We start from the raw sequence: 27,615 nt of genomic DNA, 5'->3' as shown, positions 1-27,615 counted from the left end.
AGGTTTGAAAAGTTCAGTAAGCAAACTGATGAATGAACTCTGGCACATTGTATATGCTTTTAGCTGGTTAATGTTGTTTTAATGTTTTATTCTGTAGTGTATTTCAATAGATATATATGTCCTGCCCAAGTAGCCTGGTCCCAGATGTTTTTTGTTGGGAACCAGGATATGGACAAAATACTTTGTGACAGTGACCAATGTGTTGCAAGGAAAGAGATGAGGTCACTTTAGAATATTGAAAGTAAAGGGGATACCTGGTCATTTGTACAACTGAACTCATTCAACTGAAATGTGTCTTCCGCATTTTACACAACCCCTCTGAATCAGAGAGGTGCGGGGGGCTGCCATAATCGACATCCACGTCTTCTGCGCCCGAGATGCACCCTGGAATATCCCTTCAGGGATCTTGTTATAACAGACCTGGGTTCAAATACATACAGTGCCTTGCGAAAGTATTCGGCCCCCTTGAACTTTGCGACCTTTTGCCACATTTCAGGCTTCAAACATAAAGATTTAAACTGTATTTTTTGGTGAAGAATCAACAACAAGTGGGACACAATCATGAAGTGGAACGACATTTATTGGATATTTCAGACTTTTTTAACAAATCAAAAACTGAAAAATTGGGCGTGCAAAATTATTCGGCCCCTTTACTTTCAGTGCAGCAAACTCTCTCCAGAAGTTCAGTGAGGATCTCTGAATGATCCAATGTTGACATAAATGACTAATGATGATAAATACAATCCACCTGTGTGTAATCAAGTTTCCGTATAAATGCACCTGCACTGTGATAGTCTCAGAGGTCCGTTAAAAGCGCAGAGAGCATCATGAAGAACAAGGAACACACCAGGCAGGTCCGAGATACTGTTGTGAAAGCCGGATTTGGATACAAAAAGATTTCCCAAGCTTTAAACATCCCAAGGAGCACTGTGCAAGCGATAATATTGAAATGGAAGGAGTATCAGACCACTGCAAATCTACCAAGACCTGGCCGTCCCTCTAAACTTTCAGCTCATACAAGGAGAAGACTGATCAGAGATACAGCCAAGAGGCCCATGATCACTCTGGATGAACTGCAGAGATCTACAGCTGAGGTGGGAGACTCTGTCCATAGGACAACAATCAGTCGTATATTGCACAAATCTGGCCTTTATGGAAGAGTGGCAAGAAGAAAGCCATTTCTTAAAGATATCCATAAAAAGTGTCATTTAAAGTTTGCCACAAGCCACCTGGGAGACACACCAAACATGTGGAAGAAGGTGCTCTGGTCAGATGAAACCAAAATTGAACTTTTTGGCAACAATGCAAAACGTTATGTTTGGCGTAAAAGCAACACAGCTCATCACTCTGAACACACCATCCCCACTGTCAAACATGGTGGTGGCAGCATCATGGTTTGGGCCTGCTTTTCTTCAGCAGGGACAGGGAAGATGGTTAAAATTGATGGGAAAATGGATGGAGCCAAATGCAGGCTCCCCCAAAAAACCTTGGGTCAAACGTTTCGGGTAGCCTTCTACAAGCTTCCCACAATAAGTTGGGTGAATTTTGGCCCATTCCTCCTGACAGAGCAGGTGTAACTGAGTCAGGTTTGTAGGCCTCCTTGCTCGCACACGTTTTTTCTGTTCTGCCCACAAATTTTCTATAGGATTGAGGTCAGGGCTTTGTGATGGCCACTCCAATACCTTGACTTTGTTGTCCTTAAGCCATTTCGCCCCAACTTCGGAAGTATGCTTGGGGTCATTGTCCATTTGGAAGACCTATTTGCGACCAAGCTTTAACTTCCTGACTGATGTCTTGAGATGTTGCGTCAATAAATCTACATAATTTTCCGGCCTCATGATGCCATCTATTTTGTGAAGTGCACCAGAACCTCCTGCAGAATTGCACCCCCACAACATGATGCTGCCACCCCCGTGCTTCACGGTTGGGATGGTGTTCTTCGGCTTGCAAGCCTCTCCCTTTTTCCTTGAAACATAACAATGGTCATTATGGCCAAACAGTTACATTTTTCTTTAATCAGACCAGAGGACATTTCTCCAATAAGTACAATCTTTGTCCCCATTTGCAGTTGCAAACCGTATTATGGCTTTTTTATGACTGTTTTGGAGCAGTAGCTTCTTCCTTGCTGAGCAGCCTTTCAGGTTATGTCGATATAGGACTCGTTTTACTGTGGATTGAGATACTTTTGTACCTGTTTCTTCCAGCATCTTCACAAGGTCCTTTGCTGTTGTTCTGGGATTGATTTGCACTTTTCGCAAAGTACGTTCATCTCTAGAAGACAGAACGCGTCTCCTACCTGAGCGGTATGATGGCTGCGTGGTCCCATGGTGTTTATACTTGCGTACTATTATTTGTACAGATGAACGTGGTACCTTCAGGCGTTTGCAAATTGCTCCCAAGGATGAACCAAACTTGTGGAGGTCTATTATTTTTTCTGAGGTCTTGGCTGATTTCTTTAGATTTTCCCATGATGTTAAGCAAAGAGGCACTGAGTTTGAAGGTAGGCCTTGAAATACGTCCACAAGTACACCTCCAAATGGCTAAAATATTGTCAATTAGCCTATCAGAAACTTCTAAAGCCATGACATCATTTTCTGGAATTTTCACAGCTGTGCACACTTAAAGGCACAGTCAACTTAGTGTATGTAAACCTCTGACCCACTGGAATTGTGATACAGTGAGTTATAAGTTAAATAATCTGTCTGTAAACCATTTTTGGAGAAATGACTTGTGTCATGCACAAAGTATATGTCTAAACCGAATTGCCAATAATATAGTTTGTTAACAAGAAATTTGTGGAGTGATTAAAAACTAGTTTTAATGACTCCAACCTAAGTGTATGTCAACTTCCGACTTCAACTCTATCCTTGACTCTGAATATTTTGAAAGTGGCGTGTTTATCTGCCAGAGGAATTAATATGGAGGAGACATTTTCTGGAGCCAACTCAGGGTCAGGAATACAGGAGACAGTGACTAAATCAAACATGGTAGAATTAGTATATTGCTGTTTCGTATTCCCAATACAAACTATGGGACAATGATCACTGAGATCGTTATGCAAATACTCCACGACACATATTATTTGGGGTTATTAGTAATAATTAAATTAATCAAAGAACAGTTCAGTTTTTTTCATATTTAGCAGTGTGGGTTTTGAGATCAATTGAGTCAGAGTAAAATCAGTACATATCTTAAATTGATCTGAGGCTGTGAATGGCCAATCCAGATTCAAATCCCCTCAAATGACCCAGTCCGAGGACAGAACAGGTGTTAAACATTCAAAATATAGCACCAATAGCATCCGTCATGGCAGCAGGGGGGGAAGTACATACCAGCAACAAATACATTTGTATTTTGGTTTATCGACAACCAGGTCGTCAAATTTCTTGGGAACAAAAATATTTATTTAATAAGTCACTTTCTGAGCACTTTTACAATGGGCAAATATGAATGGAAGATTTCATTCAAATCAAAAGGGGTGTTGTCAAAAAAGCATTTGAATTCTAATGATTTATTCTGTTTTAATGGGCACTGTTAAAACAGGATAAGACCCTGTTTTAATAGGCACTGTTAGAACAGGATAAGACCCTGTTTTAATAGGCACTGTTAGAACAGGATAACACCCTGTTTTAATAGGCACTGTTAGAACAGGATAACACCCTGTTTTATTAGGCACTGTTAGAACAGGATAAGACCCTGTTTTAATAGGCACTGTTAGAACAGGATAACACCCTGTTTTAATAGGCCCTGTTAGAACAGGATAACACCCTGTTTTAATAGGCACTGTTAGAACAGGATAACACCCTGTTTTAATAGGCACTGTTAGAACAGGATAACACCCTGTTTTATTAGGCACTGTTAGAACAGGATAAGACCCTGTTTTAATAGGCACTGTTAGAACAGGATAACACCCTGTTTTATTAGGCACTGTTAGAACAGGATAAGACCCTGTTTTAATAGGCACTGTTAGAACAGGATAACACCCTGTTTTAATAGGCCCTGTTAGAACAGGATAACACCCTGTTTTAATAGGCACTGTTAGAACAGGATAACACCCTGTTTTAATAGGCCCTGTTAGAACAGGATAAGACCCTGTTTTAATAGGCCCTGTTAGAACAGGATAAGACCCTGTTTTATTAGGCACTGTTAGAACAGGATAACACCCTGTTTTATTAGGCACTGTTAGAACAGGATAACACCCTGTTTTAATAGGCCCTGTTAGAACAGGATAACACCCTGTTTTAATAGGCACTGTTAGAACAGGATAAGACCCTGTTTTATTAGGCACTGTTAGAACAGGATAAGACCCTGATTTAATGACCCATGGAACTTACAATGCAATGATAGAAACGAAGGAGAAGCTTTATAAACTTTGTTGCTTTATTCTTAACAGGAATATCTTATTAACAGACAGGCGGATGCAACTACCCTCAGAACGTGTTGGACTGCGTCCCAATACTCTTAGCAATACTTGCAATTTAGCAATACTGCAGACCGATGATGAAAATGAAGTAAAATAGACCTCACTCTATAAAAATATGTTCCACTACCGTAGTCTTCAGTGTAATTAAATGTAAAAGATATTGGAAGTAGCCTATGAACCGATCATAAACTAAATATAATAATGTTTGTGTGTCGCGCAAGCTCATTTCTGGGATAATTTTTTATAATTGTACATTTAATGTGTAGTGATTTTGATGCATTTTAGCTTTTTTGATTGAGTTTTTGCCCCACCAATATTTTCATGTTCAAATCTCAGACCCGGCTCACAGCACACAGCTGGTGAGGTGAAGGGTGGAGGGTGAACCCCGGTAATGGTGTGAGATCCAGATCATCCTCTGTTACTCCAGGAGGAGGAGAGAAACGAAAGCGCTGCAGGAGGGAGGTGAAGAAGAGGAAGAGCTCCATCCTGGCCAGACCCTCCCCCAGACACACCCTACGACCTGCGAGAGAGACCAAAGATACAGAAAATAGCATGAAGTCTGTCCAAAAGGCAACCTGAATTGATCTACTTCTTGCAATTAAACAATTTGTTATATAATGAAGTTAATCTACCTGCAGAGAAGGCCATGAAGGCGTCCCTCTTGACAAATCCTCCCTGCTCATCCAGAAAGTGTGAGGGGTTAAAGGTGTGGGGGCTCTCCCATTCGCTATCATCCTGTAGGACCGACGTCAGTAGAGGAATCACAGACGTCCCCTGCAGTAAGGGTGAAGCATAGGACCCCTTATTTTCAGAGTAAAAGTGATGAAACGTTGTTTAATAGGAATGGATTGAAACTTCAGGCAGAAATATATACTTATGGCATGCCCATACTCCAATATTTCACAATAATGTGTTGTGCTCTGGATGCCGTCTTTTTGCATTTTGCATGGACAGAAATGGTTTGAGAACATTCCAAGATTTGAAAGATGCGTACAACTCCTTTTTTCTATATTTACTACTAAAGTCAGCTATGCTGCTACAGAGTCCCTTGGGAAACCCAACTACCAAACCTTCCAGTGATAGATTTATAAATACACTATCTGGGCTCCCAAATGAACTGATCTCTATAATATATAAACAACTTTTGGAAAGCTGATATTCTGAGCTAGCCATTTAAACAGTATGGTCCACAGATCTAATTCAATCTGAACAATCATTTAACTGGAACAGTTATGGTATGGTGAAGATCCGGACTGTGCCCTCTGTTCCATGCCAGCCAACCTCAGGCACATTCTCACGGGGTGTAAAACAAGCCTCACCCAAGGACGCTACACTTGGCGTCACAACCAAGTCCTTAAAAACCTTGCGTCCGCCCTGGAGGACAAGCGAGCTGCCACCAACTCCCTACCATCCCAGCAGCATCACACCCCTTACGGACAAACTTTGTCCGCGAAGGGGCTAAACCACCGAAGCGCGGCTCGACACCATTAGAGCGAGACCAGCTGCGCTTGGCCCGCGACTGGAAAATGCTAGCTGACATTGGCCGGCAACTTGTGTTTCCTCCGGAGATCGCAACCACCACCCTAAGACCTGACATGGTGCTCTGGTCCCGTTCGCTCAAGATGGTCTTCATCATTGAGCTCACAGTACCCTGGGAGGACTCAGTAGATGAGGCTTATGAGCGAAAGCATCTGCGCTATGCCGATCTAGCTGCCGAAGCACGGCATCATGGCTGGAACACAGAAGTCCAACCAGTGGAGGTGGGCTGCAGAGGTTTTGTGGCAACATCTACAACCAGACTGCTTAGAGACCTTGGAATTAAGGGCCAGAGCCAGCGTTCGGCAATCAAAGCTGTATCGGAGGCGGCAGAAGGCAGCAGTCAGTGGCTCTGGATGAAGAGGAAAGACCCCAGCTGGGCCCCGAAGTGAGAGGGCCAGGAGGTATGCGGTCAACAATGCTTGACTCAGGGAGGAGGACGCCCCTGCCATGCATAGTCCCATGGGATGTTGGCTATCATCAACAAGGCAACTCCTATGACTAATTGGGAATGGGACGCAAGCGTAGGATTGATCACCCTGTCGCTGGCCGCCTTTGGGGAGGGTGTATAGTGTGAAAGGCCGAAACACCCTAGGAACCAAAGGTACACTACTGACGATGTGCTCCCCAAATTTCACCAGGCTCACTGTTCATTAACTCTTGGAAGTGGATAGTAACATCTCATCCTGTGTTCTTGGAATCTAGATGTCAAGTATACTCCCTCTCCGGCGCACTAGGTCACTAGGCAGCTCATTATTATACACACACACCTGTCACCATCATTACGTGCACCAGCACCTCAGACTCACCTGGACGCCATCACCTGCCCTGATTACCTTCCATATATTACTCCCTTTGGTTCCTTCCCAGGCGTTATTGTTTCTGTTTCTGTTTCATGTCTGTGTATTGTTTGTTCTTGTTTTGTATTATGTTTAGTTTATTGATTAAATTATTCACTCCCTGATCTTGCTTCCTGACTCCCAGCTCACATGTTACAATAGAAAAATATGACCTTGGCATCCTGTAATCCCAACCATACATTTATACAGGTGGGTGGGAGGCATGGTTTCCAGGTGGAGAAGGAGGATGCGGGGTTGGATAGGGACTGAAGGGGGGAATGGATTGGGCTTCTATTTGAATGCATTTCTTTTATTGTTTTTGAACCTGTAACTTCCCTTCAGGAAAAAATACAATTTGAAGTTGGTCACAAAATAAACACAGAGATTTGGATATCCAGGTATCTGACCTTTTTGATGAAATATCCCTGGAAGGTGACATCTCGGCTGGTGGTGTGAGGGACGGCCATGGGTGTAATGCTGGCCAGTCTCTGGGTCTCATGGATCACTGCATCAGTGTAGGGCAGGTTCTTCCTGTCCTCTACCAAGGTTTGACGACTTCCTATAACCCTGCTGATCTCCTCCTGGACCTGATCTGAGACAAAAAGGAGGGAGGGTTGGAGTTAATACAGTGAAATGTACACTGAGTAGACAAAACATTAAGAACACCTGCTCTTCTTTCCATGACAGACTGACCAGGTGAAAGCTATGATCTCTTACTGTCTCTTGTTAAATCCACTTCAATCAGTGTAAATGAAGGGGAGGAGACAGGTTAACAATGGAGTTTTAAGCCTGAATACAATTTAGACTTTATTTAACCAGTTAAGAACAAATTCTTATATACAATGACGGCCTACCAAAAGGCCTCCTGAAGGGACAAGGACTGGGATTAAAAATAAGTTAAATATAAATAGGACAACACACACCACGACGAGAGAACACAACACTACATAAAGAGAGACCTAAGACAACACAGCATGGTAGCAGCACATAACATGGTACTAACATTATTGGGCAGACAACAGCACAAAGGGCAAGGTAGAGACAACAACACATCACACAGAGCAGCCACTGTCAGTAAGACTGTCCATGATTGAGTCTTTGAATGAAGAGATTGAGATAAAACTGTCCAGTTTGAGTGTTTGTTGCAGCTCGTTCCAGTCGCAGCTCGTTCCAGTCGCAGCTAGCTGCAGCGAACTGATAAGATTATCGACCCAGGAATGTATGCGCTTTGGGGACCTTCAACAGAATGTGACTGGCAGAATGGGTGTTGTATGTGGAGGATGGGGGCTTCTGTAGGTATCTCAGATAGGGGGGAGTGAGGCTTAAGAGGGTTTTATAAATAAGCGTCAACCAGTGGGTCTTGCGACATGGATTGTGTATGTGTGCCATTCAGAGGGTGAATGGGCAAGACAAAAGATTTAAGTGCCTTTGAACGGGGTATGGTGAAGGTGCCAAGCGCATCGGTATGTGTCAAGAACTGCAACGCAGCTGGGTTTTTCACACTCAACAGTTTCCAGTTTGTATCAAGAATAGTCCACCGCCCAAAGGACATCCAGCCAACTTGACAACTGTCAAAAGCATTGGATTCAACATGGGCCAGCATCTCTGGAATGCTTTCGAAACCTTCTACAGTCCATGCTCCAACGAATTGAGGCTGTTCTGAGGAAGATGTTCCTCAGTTAACGTTTAACCTTCATTAACCAAGCCATCCTTATCTAGTTTCATAATATATTCTTCAATCTGGCTCTTTGCCAATGTTTATAACACCCTGAGTGCTTTACTGTTTAATGTCTGTGTGTCACAGGTGGCACATTAATTGGGGAGGACAGGCTCATAATAATGGCTGGAATGGAATCGAACACATGGTTTCCATATTTTTGATACCACTCCATTCCAGCCATTATTATGAGCCGTCCTCCCCTTAGCAGCCTCCTGTGGTGTGTGTGCGTTCATGTGTTTGTGTTTATATCAATCCTTACCCTGTATATGGGGGTACTTGGCCATTAGCAGCAGACCCCAGCGCAGGGTTGTCCCGGTGGTGTCGGTACCAGCACCAAACAGGTTACCAACACTAAATACCAGGTTGTCGTCATGGTAGAAAGAATCCATATTGTCAGATTCCTAACAGAAACAGACCCTCAGATGACATGAGTTATATACAGTCAGTCTTTCCTCAACTCTTAGCCAAGAGAAACTGGCATGCATAGTATTGATATTAGCCCTCTGATTACAATGAAGAGATAAATGTGTCATGCTGTTCTGGGCAGCTTAAGTTGGCCCTTCTTTTGACTGGACAATAATTAAGATAAGATCAAACTAGAGCTGGCTTTGTGGAGAGTGGTGCTTCTACACCTGCATTGCTTGCTGTTTTATGCTGGGTTTCTTTACAGCACTTTGACATCAGCTGATGTAAGAAGGGCTTTATAAATACATTTGATTGAAAAAAAGCAGAGCATCTATTTATCACGGACAGTCTTCTTCAAATCTTTACAATCATTGAATCAATATGTTCTGACCATGAGAGTTTACAATCTAATGTAACACCAAGTAATTTAATATCCTCAGCCACACCATTGATTACCAGATTCAGCTGAGGTCCAGAACATAGGGAATGATTTTTATCAATACAATGCTTCATTTTGGATATGTTCAGGACCAGTTTATTACTGGCCACCCATTTTCAAACTGACTGCATCTCTTTGTTTAGTGTTGCAGTGATTTCACTAGCTGTGATTGCTGACGGGTTGATTCATCAGCATACATGGGCACACAGGCTCTGTTTAATGCCAGTGGCAGGTCATTGGTAAAATTAGAAAAGAGTAGAGGGCCAAGAGAGCTGCCATGCAGTACACCACACTTTACATGTCTAACATTAGAGAAGCTTCCATTAAAGAAACCCCCCTTGGGTTCTATTAGATAGATTGCCATATTGTGGATTCAGAGCTGAGGTTGAAAAGCCATAACACATAGGATTATTCAACACGTTATGGTCACTAATATTAAAGGCTGCACTGAAATCTTTTTATTATACATTTCTTTAAACCAATCATCAGTCATCTGTGCCAGTGCATGTTCAGTGGCCTTCTCTATAAGCATTCTGAAAGTCTTAATTTGTTTACAGAGAAATAGCATTGTATTTGGTCAAACACCATTTTTTCCAACAGTTTACTAAAAGCTGGCAGTAAGATGATAGGTTGGCTGTTAGAACCAGGCCTGAGGACAAACACTTATCTAGGCTCAGATTAAAGGCATGACAGTTGTCAATGCAAGGAGGTTTGTCATTATTGATCGACAATCATTTCTTCACCTCACCTTCAGCCAGTCAGATGTGCAGCCAGACTTATTAGCCACTTCTTTTGCCCCATCTCTATCAACTATACAGTTATTCAATTCCTCATCAATCCATGGAGCCAGTTTCTTAAAAGGTACATGCTTATCAATAACTAGAAGAAGCAATTTCATAAATGCATCAAGTGCAGCGTCTGGATGCTCCTTATTAATCACATGAGACCAACAAATATTTTTTAACATCATCCACATAAGAGTCACAGCAAAATGTGACTTCTTTTTTTCTTCTTAAAACTGCATAATTGATTAAGGGCTTGTAAGTGCATTTCACTGTAAGGTCTACACCGGTTGTATTCGGCATGTGACAAATACAATTTAATTTGAATTGAAAATCGTTTGTATGATCTCATACACTATTTTAGTCCCATCTTTGATTATTATTAACCATGACGGCGTACCCCGGCCAAACCCTAACAATGCTGGCCCAATTGTACGTCGCCCTATGGGTCTCCAATCAAGGCCAGTTGTGAAACAGCCTGGAATCGAACCAGGGTCGGTAGTGATGCCTCTAGCACTGAGATGCAGTGCCTTAGACCTCTGCGCCACTCAGGAGCCCCCATCAAGAATTTCACACACATTATCTGGATACTGACAGTTAGAACTCGGTGGCCTATAGGAGCTACACTAAAATAGGCTTTAGAGGAGGCAGGTGAACCTGCAACCACAACACTTTAATAACACGAGATCCTCTATAAGCATTACAGGGATATGGCTCTGAATATGTACAGCAACAACTCCCCCATATGCATTCCTGTGTCTTCTGTAGATGTTATATCATTGTATTGCTAATGATGTATCAAATGAATTATCGATGTGAGTCTCATAAATGGCTAATATATGAATACATATCTGATGTTAGCAAGTTATTAATTGTATTAACCTTATTTCTAAGGCTACATATATGAAAACGTCTTATGGGCAGGTGGGGCGGTAGTTACATCACAAATGGTCCTTTTGTTCGATAATGTCCTTCTTTATATCCATAAAAACTCAGTTTAGCTGGCACGCTTCAGTCAATAATCCACCCAGTTTCCCTCCATCAAAATGCATACAAAATGAATCCCAAACCTTACTAATAAACGTCAAACAACGTTTATAATCAAACCTTAGGTACCCTAATACGTAAATAAACAATAACATTTAAGACGGAGAATCGTTATTGTCTTTACCGGAGAAAAATACCAAAGAACGCGCTCTCTTCCACACGCTTGGAAACACTATAGCGAAATGGGAGCCACCTAGAAAAAATACAATTTCTGGCTCATTTTTCCAAAAACCCAGCATGAAACTCTTTCTAAAGACTTGACATCTAGTGGAAGCCCTAGGAACTGCAATCTGGGAGGATTTATAATAAAATTGATAGCCATTGAAAATAGTGGTAGGCTGAATTTCTTTTTTTTGGGATGGTTTGTCCTCGGGGTGTCGCCTGCCATATCAGTTCTGTTATACACAGACATAATTTGAACAGTTTTAGAAACTTTAGAGTGTTTTCTATTCAAATGTACCAATAGAATTATATGGTTAATATAATATGGGCTATTTTTTGCCATTTCCTGTGTAGCTTATCAGAGATAGAAATAATATTTAAAAAAGCAACAAAACAGATAATCAACACATTATTTTAAATCAGCTTGAGGAACTGTTTCAGTGTTTGAGTCTGACTTTACATGTGATTCTACTGATACAGAGAACTAGTTAGATCCTCCCTCAGCTGGCATTCAGTCAAACTGGTTGAATCAACATTTTCCACATAATTTTAATTAAATTATGTTGAATCGACGTCGAATAGATGTTGAATTGACTTCTGTGCCCAGTGGGATGTTAGTGTTGGACAACTGAAGTTAGTTGTGATTTTCAGCAGTAAAGTGAACCACAAGGTGGTGTAATAAGTCATATAAACCCGGCAGTTTGGTTCCTGGATACTGATTATCCGAATGTCTTGGTAACTTAGACAATATACCACTAGTGTGGCGCAAAATTACTTATTTACTGTTCTAATTATGTTGGTATCAAGTTTATAACACCAGCAAGGCACCTCTGGGTTTTGTGGAATATGGCCAATATACAAGGACTGTATACAGGCACTGCACTTCACGTCATATAGTGCCTCAGCTGTGGTAAATTAACCAGATACCACACCCCCTCTGACCTTATTGATTAATTCTATTCTGTATAGTCATACTGAGCAATATTAATGCAACACTTTGTTATGAATGACTGAGATGCAGATTCTGCATGAAGTCTTCATACCTCCAGGGTCTGCTTCCGGACGAGGAACGAGTCCACAAAGCCTCTACACATGTGACGGTTCAGAGTCTCCTTCAGGCCCCTCGCCAGCTCTGTCACCTCCATCTTCATATCAGCAACATTCTTTTTCAGATGTGTCAGGTTGTTTATCCACGGACCCAACCAGGGAAACATGTTGTACATCTACACAGAGATTCAGGTAGAATACGCATAAAACCATATTATATTAATTACAACACACCACAACTATGATTAGATCATTAAATACAAATGTGATGCACATAAATATGTAATTATTAGTTGTGAGCACCAATAGTGATATTCAATATTATTTGATATCGATATGAGCAAGGCATATTGTAATGTCAGTTTATTATTTTTACTATTCTGTAAAAAGAACACAATACTTTTCCTGCATACACAAAACCCTCAAATTAAATTTAGCATATTTAATTAATTGCCTGTTGATGGTCCTATAATATAGGCCTCCCTAACTAACCAGTATGAATACAATATTATAATACCAGAATATTCACGCCTGGCCCAACGGACAATCTGCTAACAGTTGTCTGAACTTCAAAGAGCCATGGAAGTGAACAGAAAAGTGAACATACACAGGTGCAATATATTTTATGCAAACTGATACGATATGGAATCACAAAAATGGTACTGATATTGATATAATTTTGTATATCGGTGCCCATCACTAGTTATTATGTAACCATATTATATTTAATAATTACAATGATATAATTAATTGTACAAAATATTTTAGCAATTTAGCAGACGCTCTTATCCAGAGCGATTCACAGTTAGTGCGTTCATCTTAAGATAGCTTGGTGGGACAATCACATGTCACAGACATAGTAAGTGCACTTTTCTCAAAGTAGTTTTGAGGAAAAAGTCAGCAAAGTCAGAGCTAGAAACCTGTTGTTCAGGAACTTTTTTGAGGGGGTGGGGGGCGAGGAGGGGTTTATTTAAGATACTTTTTGAGGAGATGGAGTTTCAGGTGTTTTCGGAAGTTGGGCAGGGACTCTGCTGTCCTAGCTTCAGGGGGAAGCTGGTTCCACCATTGGTGTGCCAGGACAAAGAGCTTGGACTGGGCTATGAGGATTTTATTTGATATGTTATACGTATACATCATGAATATTGTATATAATTTATATAATAAAACATTTTAATTTGCAAGAATTCATAACAGGTGTTCTGTTTCCTTGTTTTATTGATTGCACTGAGACAGACATTAATTACTCAGAAAAAACAGTAAAAACAAAATGGTCTGAATAAGCAGACTACCTGAATTGATGCAGAACCTATAAGGTGAACATTCTCATTGGTCCTGTTCACCATGCCTGTGAATAGTGGGTCAGTGTATTCAAACCTGCTGCCGTAGACAATGGCCGAGATTATGTTGGAGGCGGCATAAAGCACAGGCTGTGCTGTGTCAAATGCCTTACCTGTAATAGACAAAACATCTAATTAATTACAAAATAAGCTTTCCAGAACCCACACGATCACTTAGCTATTTACTAATAAAGTGGTTAAAAATAGCCAGATTTTTAACCAGGCAATTAAGCCTAGGCATCCCCTATAAATACATCATACTACTTCTACAACTAGTGAAAAGATACTGATTCTCTTACCCTCATGTTTTTCCAACACTTCAATCAGGTAGGGGATTTCCTCTAAGATTTTCTCCTCACTCCCTTTCTTGCCCATCCCAAAGTTTCTAAGGTTTGTCAGGGCAAAGCGCCTCATCTCTTTCCATGAGTCTCCATTGGCAAACAGAATCCCTGTAGAGAACGTAGTTTGTTTCCATGACAATTCAAAGTGTAATATTAATAAATAATATTTACTATAATATGCCATTTAATAATGATCATGTACACACACACATATATATATATATATATATATATAGGATGCAGAGATACTTTGGCAGATTATATATATATACATAATCTGCCAAAGTATCTCTGCATCCTATATATATATATATATATATATATGTATGTGTGTGTGTACATGATCATTATCATGTACACACATGGTGAATGCAGAGATCAGGCTGTCATCCTCTGCAAATAATATAAATGTCTAAAATAGTTACAGATGATCATGACCAGAAAGGATGCAGAGATACTTTGGCAGATATATATATACATAATCTGCCAAAGTATCTCTGCATCCTTTCTGGTCATGATCATCTGTAACTATTTTAGACATTTATATTATTTGCAGAGGATGACAGCCTGATCTCTGCATTCACCATTCTAGCCTGATCTCTGCATTCACCATTCTAGCCTGATCTCTGCATTCACCATTCTAGTCTGATATCTGCATTCACCATTCTAGTCTGATCTCTGCATTCACCATTCTAGTCTGATCTCTGCATTCACCATTCTAGCCTGATCTCTGCATTCACCATTCTAGCCTGATCTCTGCATTCACACTTCTAGCCTGATCGTTACATTCACCATTCTAGCCTGATCTCTGCATTCACCATTCTAGCCTGACCTCTGCATTCACCATTCTAGCCTGACCTCTGCATTCACCATTCTAGCCTGACCTCTGCATTCACCATTCTAGCCTGACCTCTGCATTCACCATTCTAGCCTGACCTCTGCATTCACCATTCTAGCCTGACCTCTGCATTCACCATTCTAGCCTGACCTCTGCATTCACCATTCTAGTCTGATCTTTACATTCACCATTCTAGTCTCAAATGTCAGAAATTAGTGGTATTATTAAAAATTAACTTGTCAGCTATTGGATCACTTTCAACCAATCAGAGGACAGCCTAATTCAAACACAGTATTTGGCAACATTGTTTGTAAACCCAACCACTGTTTCTGCGAGGGCATTGATTGGACCAGACATTTTCTGGCTTATTCCAAAAGCCAATCTATTGGATAAAGGGCAGGCTGATATACATGCAGTAAAACAGAATGGTGAATGCAGCAATCAGACTTGTTCCACCAGGCTAGAATAAGACTTTCAACAGATTGTAATGCATTTAATTTCCAACTCATCTCAAAGTGTCTGAAATTGATTGTGTATCTCAATAAAGTGTATTTAAAGTAACTGTTAGGTGAAAATCTCTCTTTAAAAGTTCATAATTTGTTAACTCGTACCCACAATGTTGTTGACTCATCCTATACTCATATTTGTGGCCAACACATACATTGGAGAACAAACTGTTTTAGCTTATTCATAGACTGCTTCAGATTAAGGAAATCAATAAGACAGGTGAACTATCCCTTTAAGAATAGGACATAGCCAGCAGAAGAGTAAAATGTCATTACCATGTCCTTGGTTGAAATCATAGAACACAGGAGTGATGTCCCTGTCCCCAAAGTCCTCTGCCTGGTTGACCAGCGCCTGCTTGACCGTCTTGTATCCTGCCAGAACAATCACTTTCTTGGGTCCAAAATGAACCGTGAAGATGGAACCATATTTTTTGGAGAGCTGGACAGAAAGTATACATAAAGTACACCATAGACTCAGTTATGTCTCGTAATGATCTCTGACTAAGCACATAACTGGACATATCATACAGCTTGTTTAACATGTTTCAGTCAAGAAATAGCGTGAAGACAGTGGTTTACAGTTGATGTCAGACCTACGTTCAAATACCAGTCAATGTAATTGAAGTACTTACAAACAATTAGTATTTAGACAAAGTTTTTTATTGGAAATACATTTGGAAAGTATTGGTGTCGAGCTCCCACTCCCAATGTCACCGGTCTACTAATCACTGGTCCTGGCAACCCATCTTTATGCACACCTGGCAACCCATCTTTATTCACACCTGGCAACCCATCTTTATGCACACCTGGCAACCCATCTTTATGCACACCTGGCAACCCATCTTTATTCACACCTGGCAACCCATCTTTATGCACACCTGGCAACCCATCTTTATTCACACCTGGCAACCCATCTTTATGCACACCTGGCAACCCATCATTATGTACACATGGCAACCCATCATTATGCACACCTGGCAACCATCATTATGCACACATGGCAACCATCATTATGTACACCTGGCAACCATCTTTATGCACACCTGGCAACCATCATTGTGCACAACTGGCAACCATCATTATGCACACCTGGCAACCCATCATTATGCACACCTGGCAACCCATCATTATGCACACCTGGCAACCATCATTATGCACACCTGGCAACCATCATTATGCACACCTGGCAACCATCATTACGCACACATGGCAACCCATCTTTATGCACACATGGCAACCATCATTACGCACACCTGCGACTCATCAGTCACACCTGGACTTCATTACTCCCTTGATTACCTACCCTTTAAAAAGCATTATTTTATAATCCGTCATCAGATAGTATTGTTTGTCTGGTCATGTCATTAACTGCACCGGTCATTAACTGCACCTATGTTACAAGTGGCATGTATTTACAACTACTTGTTATTTTTATTTGATGTAGTTGTTTTTGGCTGTGTATTAGAAAATACTCAAACACAAAATGTCAAATAATTAAGTACACTATGTATTTGAACCCAGGTCTGTTATAACAAGATCCCTGAAGGGATATTCCAGGGTGCATCTCGGCGCCGAAGACGTGGATGTCGATTATGGCAGCCCCCCGCACCTCTCTGATTCAGAGGGGTTGTGTTAAATGCGGAAGACACATTTCAGTTGAATGAGTTCAGTTGTACAAATGACCAGGTATCCCCTTTACTTTCAATATTCTAAAGTGGCCTCCTCTCTTTCCTTGCAACACATTGGTCACTGTCACAAAGTATTTTGTCCATATCCTGGTTCCCAACAAAAAACATCTGGGACCAGGCTACTTGGGCAGGACATATATATCTATTGAAATACACTACAGAATAGAACACTAAACAACATTAACCAGCTAAAAGCATGTACAATGTGCCAGAGTTCATTCATCAGTTTGCTTACTGAACTTTTCAAACCTGGTGAAACAGCAAAAAAACTATATAAGTGAGATAAAACAGATCAAATCAACATGTTTTGTTCTGAAAGCAAAGGATGACTTCATCTTACCTCGCAGAGAGTGCAGTAGGGCTTCTTGAGGTCCAGCTGGAGCATGTTACCAAGCAGGGGCAACGGCCTCGGTCCTGGAGGCTCCTTCCCCTGTTCCTCAGAGCTGGAACCAGAGGAGCGGAGGTAGAGGACCAGTAGAAACAGCACAGTACCCAGCAGTGTCACTGTGCTTGATGTCTGTAGAAGACCTTCTATAAGAGACATCTTCAGACTGAGCTCATACACCTTATACTGGGCAAAAAATACAACACATCAATGCTCCGTTATGGAACAAGTGTGTGTGCTCAGAGAACTTCCACGACAACAGAACTCCAATGAATGCTATTTGTATAACCTCCCCACACCACCCTATTGGAGCAAGATGAGAAGAGGGAGGGTACAACCTCAGAGGAGGAGCTAAACAATGCAACTCCAGCAGGTCTGTCTTTATATAATTGTGAAACTCACATGATCTCACCTGCAGGTCATTGACAAACTCTCCATATGATTTGTGTCCTGGTCTTTCCAAAAAAGGTAATACATCGAAAGGCATTTATACGCCCGGCGAAATGGAATTAGGCTGATAGACCAGATGAACACATGTAAACTTGATTGCATCACCAAAGGGATGGTGAGGGTTACATAGATAGAATGAGGTTAAATCTAATCATATTTGGGATTTGATTGTGTTACTAAAGATCTTCAGAAATCCCCCTCCGTTGTCTATATACTTTGAAAACTCTATAAATATCATATAAAAACGATAATAAATTACTGATTGACACATATTTACATCTCCAATCATATATAATAACTTTTTAGACACTTGAAGGTGTTCCACATTTGATGTTTTATTTGTTTAGTGTGAGTCAATGATGATCAGGTAAATGGTCTGGTAAAACTATCTTCAGTGCAGATGCCATTAATAAGTACAAATTCACAGCGCCGACTCGTCCAAGTAGGAGATGAAAGGCTGCCAGATTTGATCAAATGTTGATAATTTATTGTTCAGAATATATCTAATTCTTTCTAAGTGTACAGTGTTTGCCAATTCACTGAGCCATAATTTGGTAGAGGGCACTTCCCTCCTTTTCCAAAACAACAAGATTAGTTTTTTTTGCCGAAATGAGACCGTAAGAGATGAGTTGTTTTGGGGGGTTGGTTAATCCGTTTAGGGACTCAGACACTCCCAGGATTATCAGAAGAGGGTCTGGGTCTATTGAAGTCTCCAAAAATTCAGAGAGGATCCCAAAAATTCCACACCAATAACCATGCAAGCTAGAGCATAGGGCAAAGCAGTGGAGTAGTGTACCCTGCGTAGCCTATCATTTATCACACAAAGGGGTAGTATCAGGAAATATCCTATGCAGTTTAGTTTTGGAATAGTGTAATTGGTGTAATACCTTGAATTGTATGAGACAATGTCTGGAGTTAATGGAGCATGTGTGGATATACTCCAAGCTCTCTTCCCAGTCTGCCACCGAAATGTCAGTCCCTAGTTCTTCCTCCCATTTTGCCTTAACGCACTCTCAATTGTAATATATTAATCTACCTTTGATGTGCTGGCCCTGCCACGTGAGCAGTTGGGAGGGGGGGGGGGATAGGGGGGACTAAAGGGGGGGGTGACATCTACCCTCTTTCTTTCTACATGTCCTTGTTCTGTATGTCGTGTTTTGTATTATTTGTTTTGTACCTTGAACTCTGTACCTTGAACTCTGGGTCTTGTTGTTTCTGTCTGCTCTTTTATGTTTAGATGAGAATTGTATACCTGTCTTGTATACCTATACACCATTCTTGTGTGTGTTCAATAAAAAATATTTGAAACATAAAACTATCTTCAGTGCAGACAGTGGGAGGAAGAACAGGTCAGGCTGGATCCCAATAATCCCTCTGCCACGAGGTTACAAAGGTCAGTTTACACATTCCAAAGACAGAATACATTTCCAATCTCTGTAAAAGTCTGAAAACCTCTTCTTGAATAGAGGGAAGCATAACTAACAGAAGTCACCTTAGCCCTGCATATACAGATACTTCCTTAAAATACAACATTCACCATAGTCCTATATTTGTATATCATGTGTCGTCTAAGCCAGAAGTCGACCCACAATTTAATTTGCTCTCCAAAAGTTTTGTCATTTCTTTTTTAAGATTTGAGTGGAGATCTGCTTCCCCAACCACCCACCCTCAATGGGTTAGTATGTCTCATCTCTCCTTTAAATTGATCAAATGAGGTTCACTACCCATGGTGCTACTGACAAATCTACAAAGGTATGGCAGCTTTTCATTTAATTTGTAATCAGATCCACATCTCTGGCTTTTGAGTGACTAGAGATTATTCTTCCCGAGAACTTCATGACTCAAGCATGGCATTTGTTAATAAATGTTGAAGTGGCAAATACATAGAGTTCCATTTGCTACAGTTTAAAAATTAATGTTTGTTGACAGAAGAGACCTCTGACACATTGTATCCACAAAACATAACTTGTGTTCTTTAACCTCAAAAGTAAACTGACTTCAAGTTGTCTTTATCAGTATCTATAGAACGTGTCAAGTAGTTTCTGTGGACACTCCCCTCAAGGTCTGAATACCCATACTTGCATCCTAAATACACTGAACAAAAATATAAACGCAACATGTAAAGTGTTGGTCCCATGTTTCATGAGCTGAAATAAAAGATGCCGGAAATGTTCCATATGCAGAAAAAGCTTCTTTTTCGCTAAATCTGAGCACAAATGTGTTTACATCCCTGTTGGTGAGCACCACAAATGTGTTTACATCCCTGTTGGTGAGCACCACAAATGTGTTTACATCCCTGTTGGTGAGCACCACAAATGTGTTTACATCCCTGTTGGTGAGCACCACAAATGTGTTTACATCCCTGTTGGTGAGCACCACAAATGTGTTTACATCCCTGTTGGTGAGCACCACAAATGTGTTTACATCCCTGTTGGTGAGCACCACAAATGTGTTTACATCCCTGTTGGTGAGCACCACAAATGTGTTTACATCCCTGTTGGTGAGCACCACAAATGTGTTTACATCCCTGTTGGTGAGCACCACAAATGTGTTTACATCCCTGTTGGTGAGCACCACAAATGTGTTTACATCCCTGTTGGTGAGCACCACAAATGTGTTTACATCCTGTTGGTGAGCACCACAAATGTGTTTACATCCCTGTTGGTGAGCACCACAAATGGGTTTACATCCCTGTTGGTGAGCACCACAAATGTGTTTACATCCCTGTTGGTGAGCACCACAAATGCCTGAAGCTTCCGCGGTTGTGTTCAAATGTAGTTCTTAGCACTCATTCTGATCTCATTCCTGATGATCAGTGCTTTAGTTTATTATCTTGCTGTCTAATGGTACTGAATTTGAGATGCACCAGACTTTCCACATTGTTCTGTGCAGTAGCCTTTTGATTTGAAAGTTTTAGTGTTTGTACTAGGCTATTTGATTTAATGTATATACACTATATATACTAAAATATGTGGACACGCCTTCAGATTTGTGGATTTGGCTATTTCAGCCACACCCGTTGCTTACAGGGAGATAAAATCGAGACACAGCCTAAACAATCTCCATAAACGAAACATTGACAGTAGAATGGTTTTACTGAAGAGCTCAGTGACTGCTAAACGTGACACCATCATAGGATGCCCACCTTTCCAACAAGTCAGTTTGTGCAATGTGCTTCCCGCCCAGAGCGAGGGATGAACCCGGTCAACTGTAAGTGCTGTTATGTGAGACAAGAGGAAAGCCTAGGAGCCCAACAGCGTCTCAGCTGCGAAGTGGTAGCGCCACACCAAGCTCACAGAGCAATGGCCCGACCGCTGAGTGCTGAAGCGCATAGCGTGTAAAATCCGCTGTCCTCGGTTGCAACACTCACTACCAAGTTCCACACTGCCTCTGGAAGCAACGTCAGCACAATAACTGTCCATCAGGACTTCATGAAATGGGGTTTCCATGGCCGAGTAACCCGCACACAAGAGGAACAGTTATAGTGGTGAGTTGTATCTCCAGAGGAAAAAGTTATAGTGGTGAGTTGTATCTCAGAGGAACAGTTATAGTGGTGAGTTGTTTCAGGACAGGGGAACAGTTATAGTGGTGAGTTGTATCTCCAGACAGAGGGAACAGTTATAGTGGTGAGTTGTATCTCCAGACAGAGGAACAGTTATAGTGGTGAGTTGTATCTCCAGACCAGAGGAACAGTTATAATGGTGAGTTGTATCTCCAGACAGAGGACAGTATAGTGGTGAGTTGTATTCCAGACAGAGGAACAGTTATAGTGGTGATTGTATCTCAGACAGAGGAACAGTTATAGTGGTGAGTTGTATCCAGACAGAGGAACAGTTATAGTGGTGAGTTGTATCTCATAGACAGAGGAACAGTTATAGTGGTGAGTTGTATCTCCAGACAGGGGAACAGTTATAGTGGTGAGTTGTATCTCCAGACAGAGGAAAGTTATTATAGTGGTGAGTTTATCTCCAGACAGAGGAACAGTTATAGTGGTGAGTTGTATCTCCAGACAGAGGAACAGTTATAGTGGTGAGTTGTATCTCAGCAGAGGAGGAACAGTTATAGTGGTGAGTTGTATCTCCAGAAGGAACAGTTATAGTGGTGAGTTGATCTCCAGACAGAGGAACAGTTATAGTGGTGAGTTGTATCTCAGACAGAGGAACAGTTATAGTGGTGAGTTGTATCTCCAGACAGAGGAACAGTTATAGTGGTGAGTTGTATCTCCAAGAGGAACAGTTATAGTGGTGAGTTGTATCTCCAGACAGAGAAACAGTTATAGTGGTGAGTTGTATCTCCAGACAGGGAACAGTTATAGTGGTGAGTTGTATCTCCAGACAGGAGGAACAGTTATAGTGGTGAGTTGTATCTCCAGACAGAGGAACAGTTATAGTGGTGAGTTGTATCTCCAGACAGAGGAACAGTTATAGTGGTGAGTTGTATCTCAGACAGAGGAACAGTTATAGTGGTGAGTTGTATCTCAGACAGAGGAACAGTTATAGTGGTGAGTTGTATCTCAGACAGAGGAACAGTTATAGTGGTGAGTTGTATCTCCAGACAGAGGAACAGTTATAGTGGTGAGTTGTATCTCCAGACAGAGGAACAGTTATAGTGGTGAGTTGTATCTCCAGACAAGGAACAGTTATAGTGGTGAGTTGTATCTCCAGACAGAGGAACAGTTATAGTGGTGAGTTGTATCCAGACAGAGGAACAGTTATAGTGGTGAGTTGTATCTCCAGACAGAGGAACAGTTATAGTGGTGAGTTGTATCTCAGACAGAGGAACAGTTATAGTGGTGAGTTGTATCTCCAGAGGAACAGTTATAGTGGTGAGTTGTATCTCCAGACAGAGGAAACAGTTATAGTGGTGAGTTGTATCTCCAGACAGAGGAAAAGTTATAGTGGTGAGTTGTATCTCCAGACAGAGGAACAGTTATAGTGGTGAGTTGTATCTCCAGACAGAGGAACAGTTATAGTGGTGAGTTGTATCTCCAGACAGAGAACAGTTATAGTGGTGAGTTGTATCTCCAGACAGAGGAACAGTTTATAGTGGTGAGTTGTATCTCCAGACAGGGGAACAGTTATAGTGGTGAGTTGTATCTCCAGACAGAGGAACAGTTATAGTGGTGAGTTGTATCTCCAGACAGGAACAGTTTAGTGGTGAGTTGTATCTCCAGACAGAGGGAAACAGTTATAGTGGTGAGTTGTATCTCCAGAGGAACAGTTATAGTGGTGAGTTGTATCTCCAGACAGAGGAACAGTTATAGTGGTGAGTTGTATCTCCAGACAGAGGAACAGTTATTGGTGAGTTGTATCTCCAGACAGAGGAACAGTTATAGTGGTGAGTTGTATCTCCAGAGGAGGAACAGTTATAGTGGTGAGTTGTATCTCCAGACAGAGGAACAGTTATAGTGGTGAGTTGTATCTCCAGACAGAGGAACAGTTATAGTGGTGAGTTGTATCTCCAAAGGAACAGTTATAGTGGTGAGTTGTATCTCAGAGGAACAGTTATAGTGGTGAGTTGTATCTCCAGACAGAGGAACAGTATAGTGGTGAGTTGTATCTCCAGACAGAGGAACAGTTATAGTGGTGAGTTGTATCTCCAGACAGAGGAACAGTTATAGTGGTGAGTTGTATCTCCAGACAGAGGAACAGTTATAGTGGTGAGTGTATATCCAGACAGAGGAACAGTTATGGTGAGTGGTGAGTTGTATCTCCAGACAGAGGAACAGTTATAGTGGTGAGTGTATCTCCAGACAGAGGAACAGTTATAGTGGTGAGTTGTATCTCCAGACAGAGGAACAGTTATAGTGGTGAGTTGTATCTCCGACAGGGAACAGTTATAGTGGTGAGTTGTATCTCCAGACAGGGGAACAGTTATAGTGGTGAGTTGTATCTCCAGACAGAGGAACAGTTATAGTGGTGAGTTGTATCTCCAGACAGAGGAACAGTTATAGTGGTGAGTTGTATCTCCAGAGGAACAGTTTATAGTGGTGAGTTGTATCTCCAGACAGGAACAGTTATGGTGTGAGTTGTATCTCCATCAGGAGAACAGTTATAGTGGTGAGTTGTATCCCAGAGGAACAGTTATAGTGGTGAGTTGTATCTCCAGACAGAGGAAAAGTTATAGTGGTGAGTTGTATCTCCAGACAGGAGAACAGTTATAGTGGTGAGTTGTATCTCCAGACAGAGGAACAGTTATAGTGGTGAGTTGTATCTCCAGAGGAACAGTTATAGTGTGAGTTGTATCTCCAGACAGAGGAACAGTTATAGTGGTGAGTTGTATCTCCAGACAGGAGAACAGTTATAGTGGTGAGTTGTATCTCCAGAGGAACAGTTATAGTGGTGAGTTGTGTCTCCAGACAGAGGAACAGTTATAGTGGTGAGTTGTATCTCCAGACAGGAGAACAGTTATAGGGTGAGTTGTATCTCCAGACGAGGAACAGTTATAGTGGTGAGTTGTATCTCCAGACAGAGGAACAGTTATAGTGGTGAGTTGTATCTCCAGGGAACAGTTATAGTGGTGAGTGTATCTCCGACAGAGGAACAGTTATAGTGGTGAGTTGTATCTCCAGACAGGGGAACAGTTATAGTGGTGAGTTGTATCTCCAGACAGAGGAACAGTTATAGTGGTGAGTTGTATCTCCAGACAGAGGAACAGTTATAGTGGTGAGTTGTATCTCCAGACAGAGGAACAGTTATAGTGGTGAGTTGTATCTCTAGACAGAGGAACAGTTATAGTGGTGAGTTGTATCTCCAGACAGAGGAACAGTTATAGTGGTGAGTTGTATCTCCAGACAGAGGAACAGTTATAGTGGTGAGTTGTATCTCTAGACAGAGGAACAGTTATAGTGGGAGTTGTATCTCCAGACAGGGGAACAGTTATAGTGGTGAGTTGTATCTCCAGACAGAGGAACAGTTATAGTGGTGAGTTGTGTATCTCCAGACAGAGGAACAGTTATAGTGGTGAGTTGTATCTCCAGACAGAGGAACAGTTATAGTGGTGAGTTGTATCTCAGACAGAGAAAGAGGAACAGTTATAGTGGTGAGTTGTATCTCCAGACAGAGGAACAGTTATAGTGGTGAGTTGTATCTCCAGAACAGGAGGAACAGTTATAGTGGTGAGTTGTATCTCCAGACAGAGGAACAGTTATAGTGGTGAGTTGTATCTCAGACAGAGGAACAGTTATAGTGGTGAGTTGTATCTCCAAAGGACAGTTATAGTGGTGAGTTGTATCTCCAGAGGAACAGTTATAGTGGTGAGTTGTATCTCCAGACAGGGGAACAGTTATAGTGGTGAGTGTATCTCCAGACAGAGGAACAGTTATAGTGGTGAGTTGTATCTCCAGACAGAGGAACAGTTATAGTGGTGAGTTGTATCTCCAGACAGAGGAACATTATAGTGGTGAGTTGTATCTCTAGACAGAGGAACAGTTATAGTGGTGAGTTGTATCTCCAGACAGAGGAAACAGTTATAGTGGTGAGTTGTATCTCCAGACAGGAAACAGTTATAGTGGTGAGTTGTATCTCCAGACAGAGGAACAGTTATAGTGGTGAGTTGTATCTCCAGACAGAGGAACAGTTATAGTGGTGAGTTGTATCTCCAGACAGAGGAACAGTTATAGTGGTGAGTTGTATCTCCAGAGGAACAGTTATAGTGGTGAGTTGTATCTCCAGACAGAGGAACAGTTATAGTGGTGAGTTGTATCTCCAGAAGAGGAACAGTTATAGTGGTGAGTGTATCTCCAGACAGAGGAACAGTTATAGTGGTGAGTTGTATCTCCAGAGGAACAGTTATAGTGGTGAGTTGGAACTCCAGACAGAGGAACAGTTATAGTGGTGAGTTGTATCTCCAGACAGAGGAACAGTTATAGTGGTGAGTTGTATCTCCAAAGGAACAGTATAGTGGTGAGTTGTATCTCAGAGGAACAGTTATAGTGTGAGTTGTATCTCCAGACAGGGGAACAGTTATAGTGGTGAGTTGTATATCAGACAGAGGAACAGTATAGTGGTGAGTTGTATCTCCAGACAGAGGAACAGTTATAGTGGTGAGTTGTATCTCCAGACAGGAAAAGTTATAGTGTGAGTTGTATCTCCAGAGGAACAGTTATAGTGTGAGTTGTATCTACAGAAGCAGGACCAGTTATAGTGGAGGAGTGTATCTCCAGATGTGTTTACATCCCTGTTGGTGAGCACCACAAATGTGTTTACATCCCTCTTGGTGAGCACCACAAATGCCTGAAGCTTCCGCGGTTGTGTTCAAATGTAGGCCTTAGCACTCATTCTGATCTCATTCCTGATGATCAGTGCTTTAGTTTATTATCTTGCTGTCCAATGGTACTGAATTTGAGATGCACCCAACTGTCCACATTGTTCTGTGCATTAGCCTTTTGATTTGAAAAGTTTTAGGTGTTTTGTTACTAGGCTATTTGATTTAATGTCTATACACTATATATACTAAAATGTGTGGACACGCCTTCAAATTTGTGGATTTGGCTATTTCAAAGTTCCCACACCCGTTGCTACAGGGAAGTAAAATCGAGAACACAGCCATACAATCTCCATAAACAAACATTGACAGTAGAATGGTTCTTACTGAAGAGCTCAGTGACTGTAAAAACGTGGTACCGTCATAGTGATGCCACCTTTCCACACAAGTCAGTTTGTGAAATGTCTGCCCTGCCAGAGCTGCCCCCGGTCAACTGTAAGTGCTGTTATTGTGAAGTGGAAAGGCCTAGGAGCAACAACGTCTCAGCTGCGAAGTGGTAGGCCACACAAGCTCACAGAGCGGGACCGCTGAATGCTGAAGCGCATAGCGTGTAAAATCCGCTGTCCTCGGTTGCAACACTCACTACCAAGTTCCACACTGCCTCTGGAAGCAACGTCAGCACAATAACTGTCCATCAGGAGCTTCATGAAATGGGTTTCCATGGCCGAGTACCCGCACACAAGCCTAAGATCACCATGCGCAATGCCAAGGCTAGAGTGGTGTAAAGCTCACCGCCATTGGACCGGAGCAGTGGAAACGTGTTATCTGTATTGATGAATCACGTTTCACCCCCTGGCAGTCCGACTGATGAATCTGGGTTTGGCGGATGCCAGGTAAATGCTACCTGTCCAATGCATAGTGCCAACCGTAAAGTTTGGTGGAAGTGGAATAATGGTCTGTGGCTGTTTTTGATGGTTCAGGCTTGGCTCCTTAGTTCCAGTGAAGGAAAATCTTAACGCTACATCATTCTGCATTCAGATAATTCTGTGCTTCCAACTTTGTGGCACAAGTTTGGGGAAGGCTCTGTCCTGTTTCAGCATTACAATGCCCCCATGCATAAAGTGAGGTCCATACAGAAACGGTTTGTCGAGATCGGTGTGGAAGAACTTGACTGACGTGCACAGAGCCCTGACATCAACCCCATCGAACACCTTTGGGATGAATTGGAATGCCGACTGTGAGCTAGTCCTAATCGCCCAACATCAGTGCCCGACCTCACTAATGCTCTTCTGGCTGAATGGAAGCAAGTCCCTGCAGCAATGTTCCAACATCTAGTGGAAAGCCTTCCCAGAAGAGTGGAGGCTATTATAGCAGGAAAGGGGGGACTGTTAAGGGATTTTTTTAAATCAATAATGACTAATTATGTATACATTTCAATCAGTACTGACTAATCAGAATACTATTA

General features: G+C 41.7%; 1 protein-coding gene across 1 annotated transcript; it reads right to left on the bottom strand.

Annotated features, from left to right (window-relative positions):
• Positions 1 to 4,357: 4,357 nt before the first annotated feature.
• On the bottom strand, positions 4,358 to 17,772 carry LOC109877030 (cytochrome P450 2K1). Its single transcript, XM_031814270.1, has 9 exons — positions 17,451 to 17,772; positions 15,699 to 15,861; positions 14,037 to 14,186; positions 13,690 to 13,850; positions 12,397 to 12,576; positions 8,778 to 8,919; positions 7,206 to 7,390; positions 5,056 to 5,197; positions 4,358 to 4,943 (listed from the first exon to the last, which is right to left on the bottom strand). Exons 1-9 carry the CDS (start codon positions 17,652 to 17,654, stop codon positions 4,756 to 4,758), a joined length of 1,515 nt encoding a protein of 504 aa, XP_031670130.1. The 5' UTR covers positions 17,655 to 17,772; the 3' UTR covers positions 4,358 to 4,755.
• Between the last annotated feature and the right edge of the window lie 9,843 nt (positions 17,773 to 27,615).

The sequence above is a fragment of the Oncorhynchus kisutch genome, unplaced genomic scaffold (assembly GCF_002021735.2).
Source record: "Oncorhynchus kisutch isolate 150728-3 unplaced genomic scaffold, Okis_V2 Okis06b-Okis10b_hom, whole genome shotgun sequence".
Lineage (NCBI taxonomy): Eukaryota > Metazoa > Chordata > Actinopteri > Salmoniformes > Salmonidae > Oncorhynchus > Oncorhynchus kisutch.
Note: the sequence above shows the minus strand (reverse complement) of the source record. Positions and strands in the feature narration are given on the sequence as shown.

Bases quoted from the DNA above. Each gene is read 5' to 3' on its own strand.
- LOC109877030 (XM_031814270.1), bottom strand. From the start codon at position 17,654: ATGTCTCTTATAGAAGGTCTTCTACAGACATCAAGCACAGTGACACTG. The intron at 8,920-12,396 runs GTATGAAGACTT...TGTTTCTGTTAG, and splicing joins TCCGGAAGCAGACCCTGGAG to GAATCTGACAATATGGATTC. The intron at 5,198-7,205 runs GTCAGATACCTG...CCCTTACTGCAG, and splicing joins AGGGATATTTCATCAAAAAG to GGGACGTCTGTGATTCCTCT.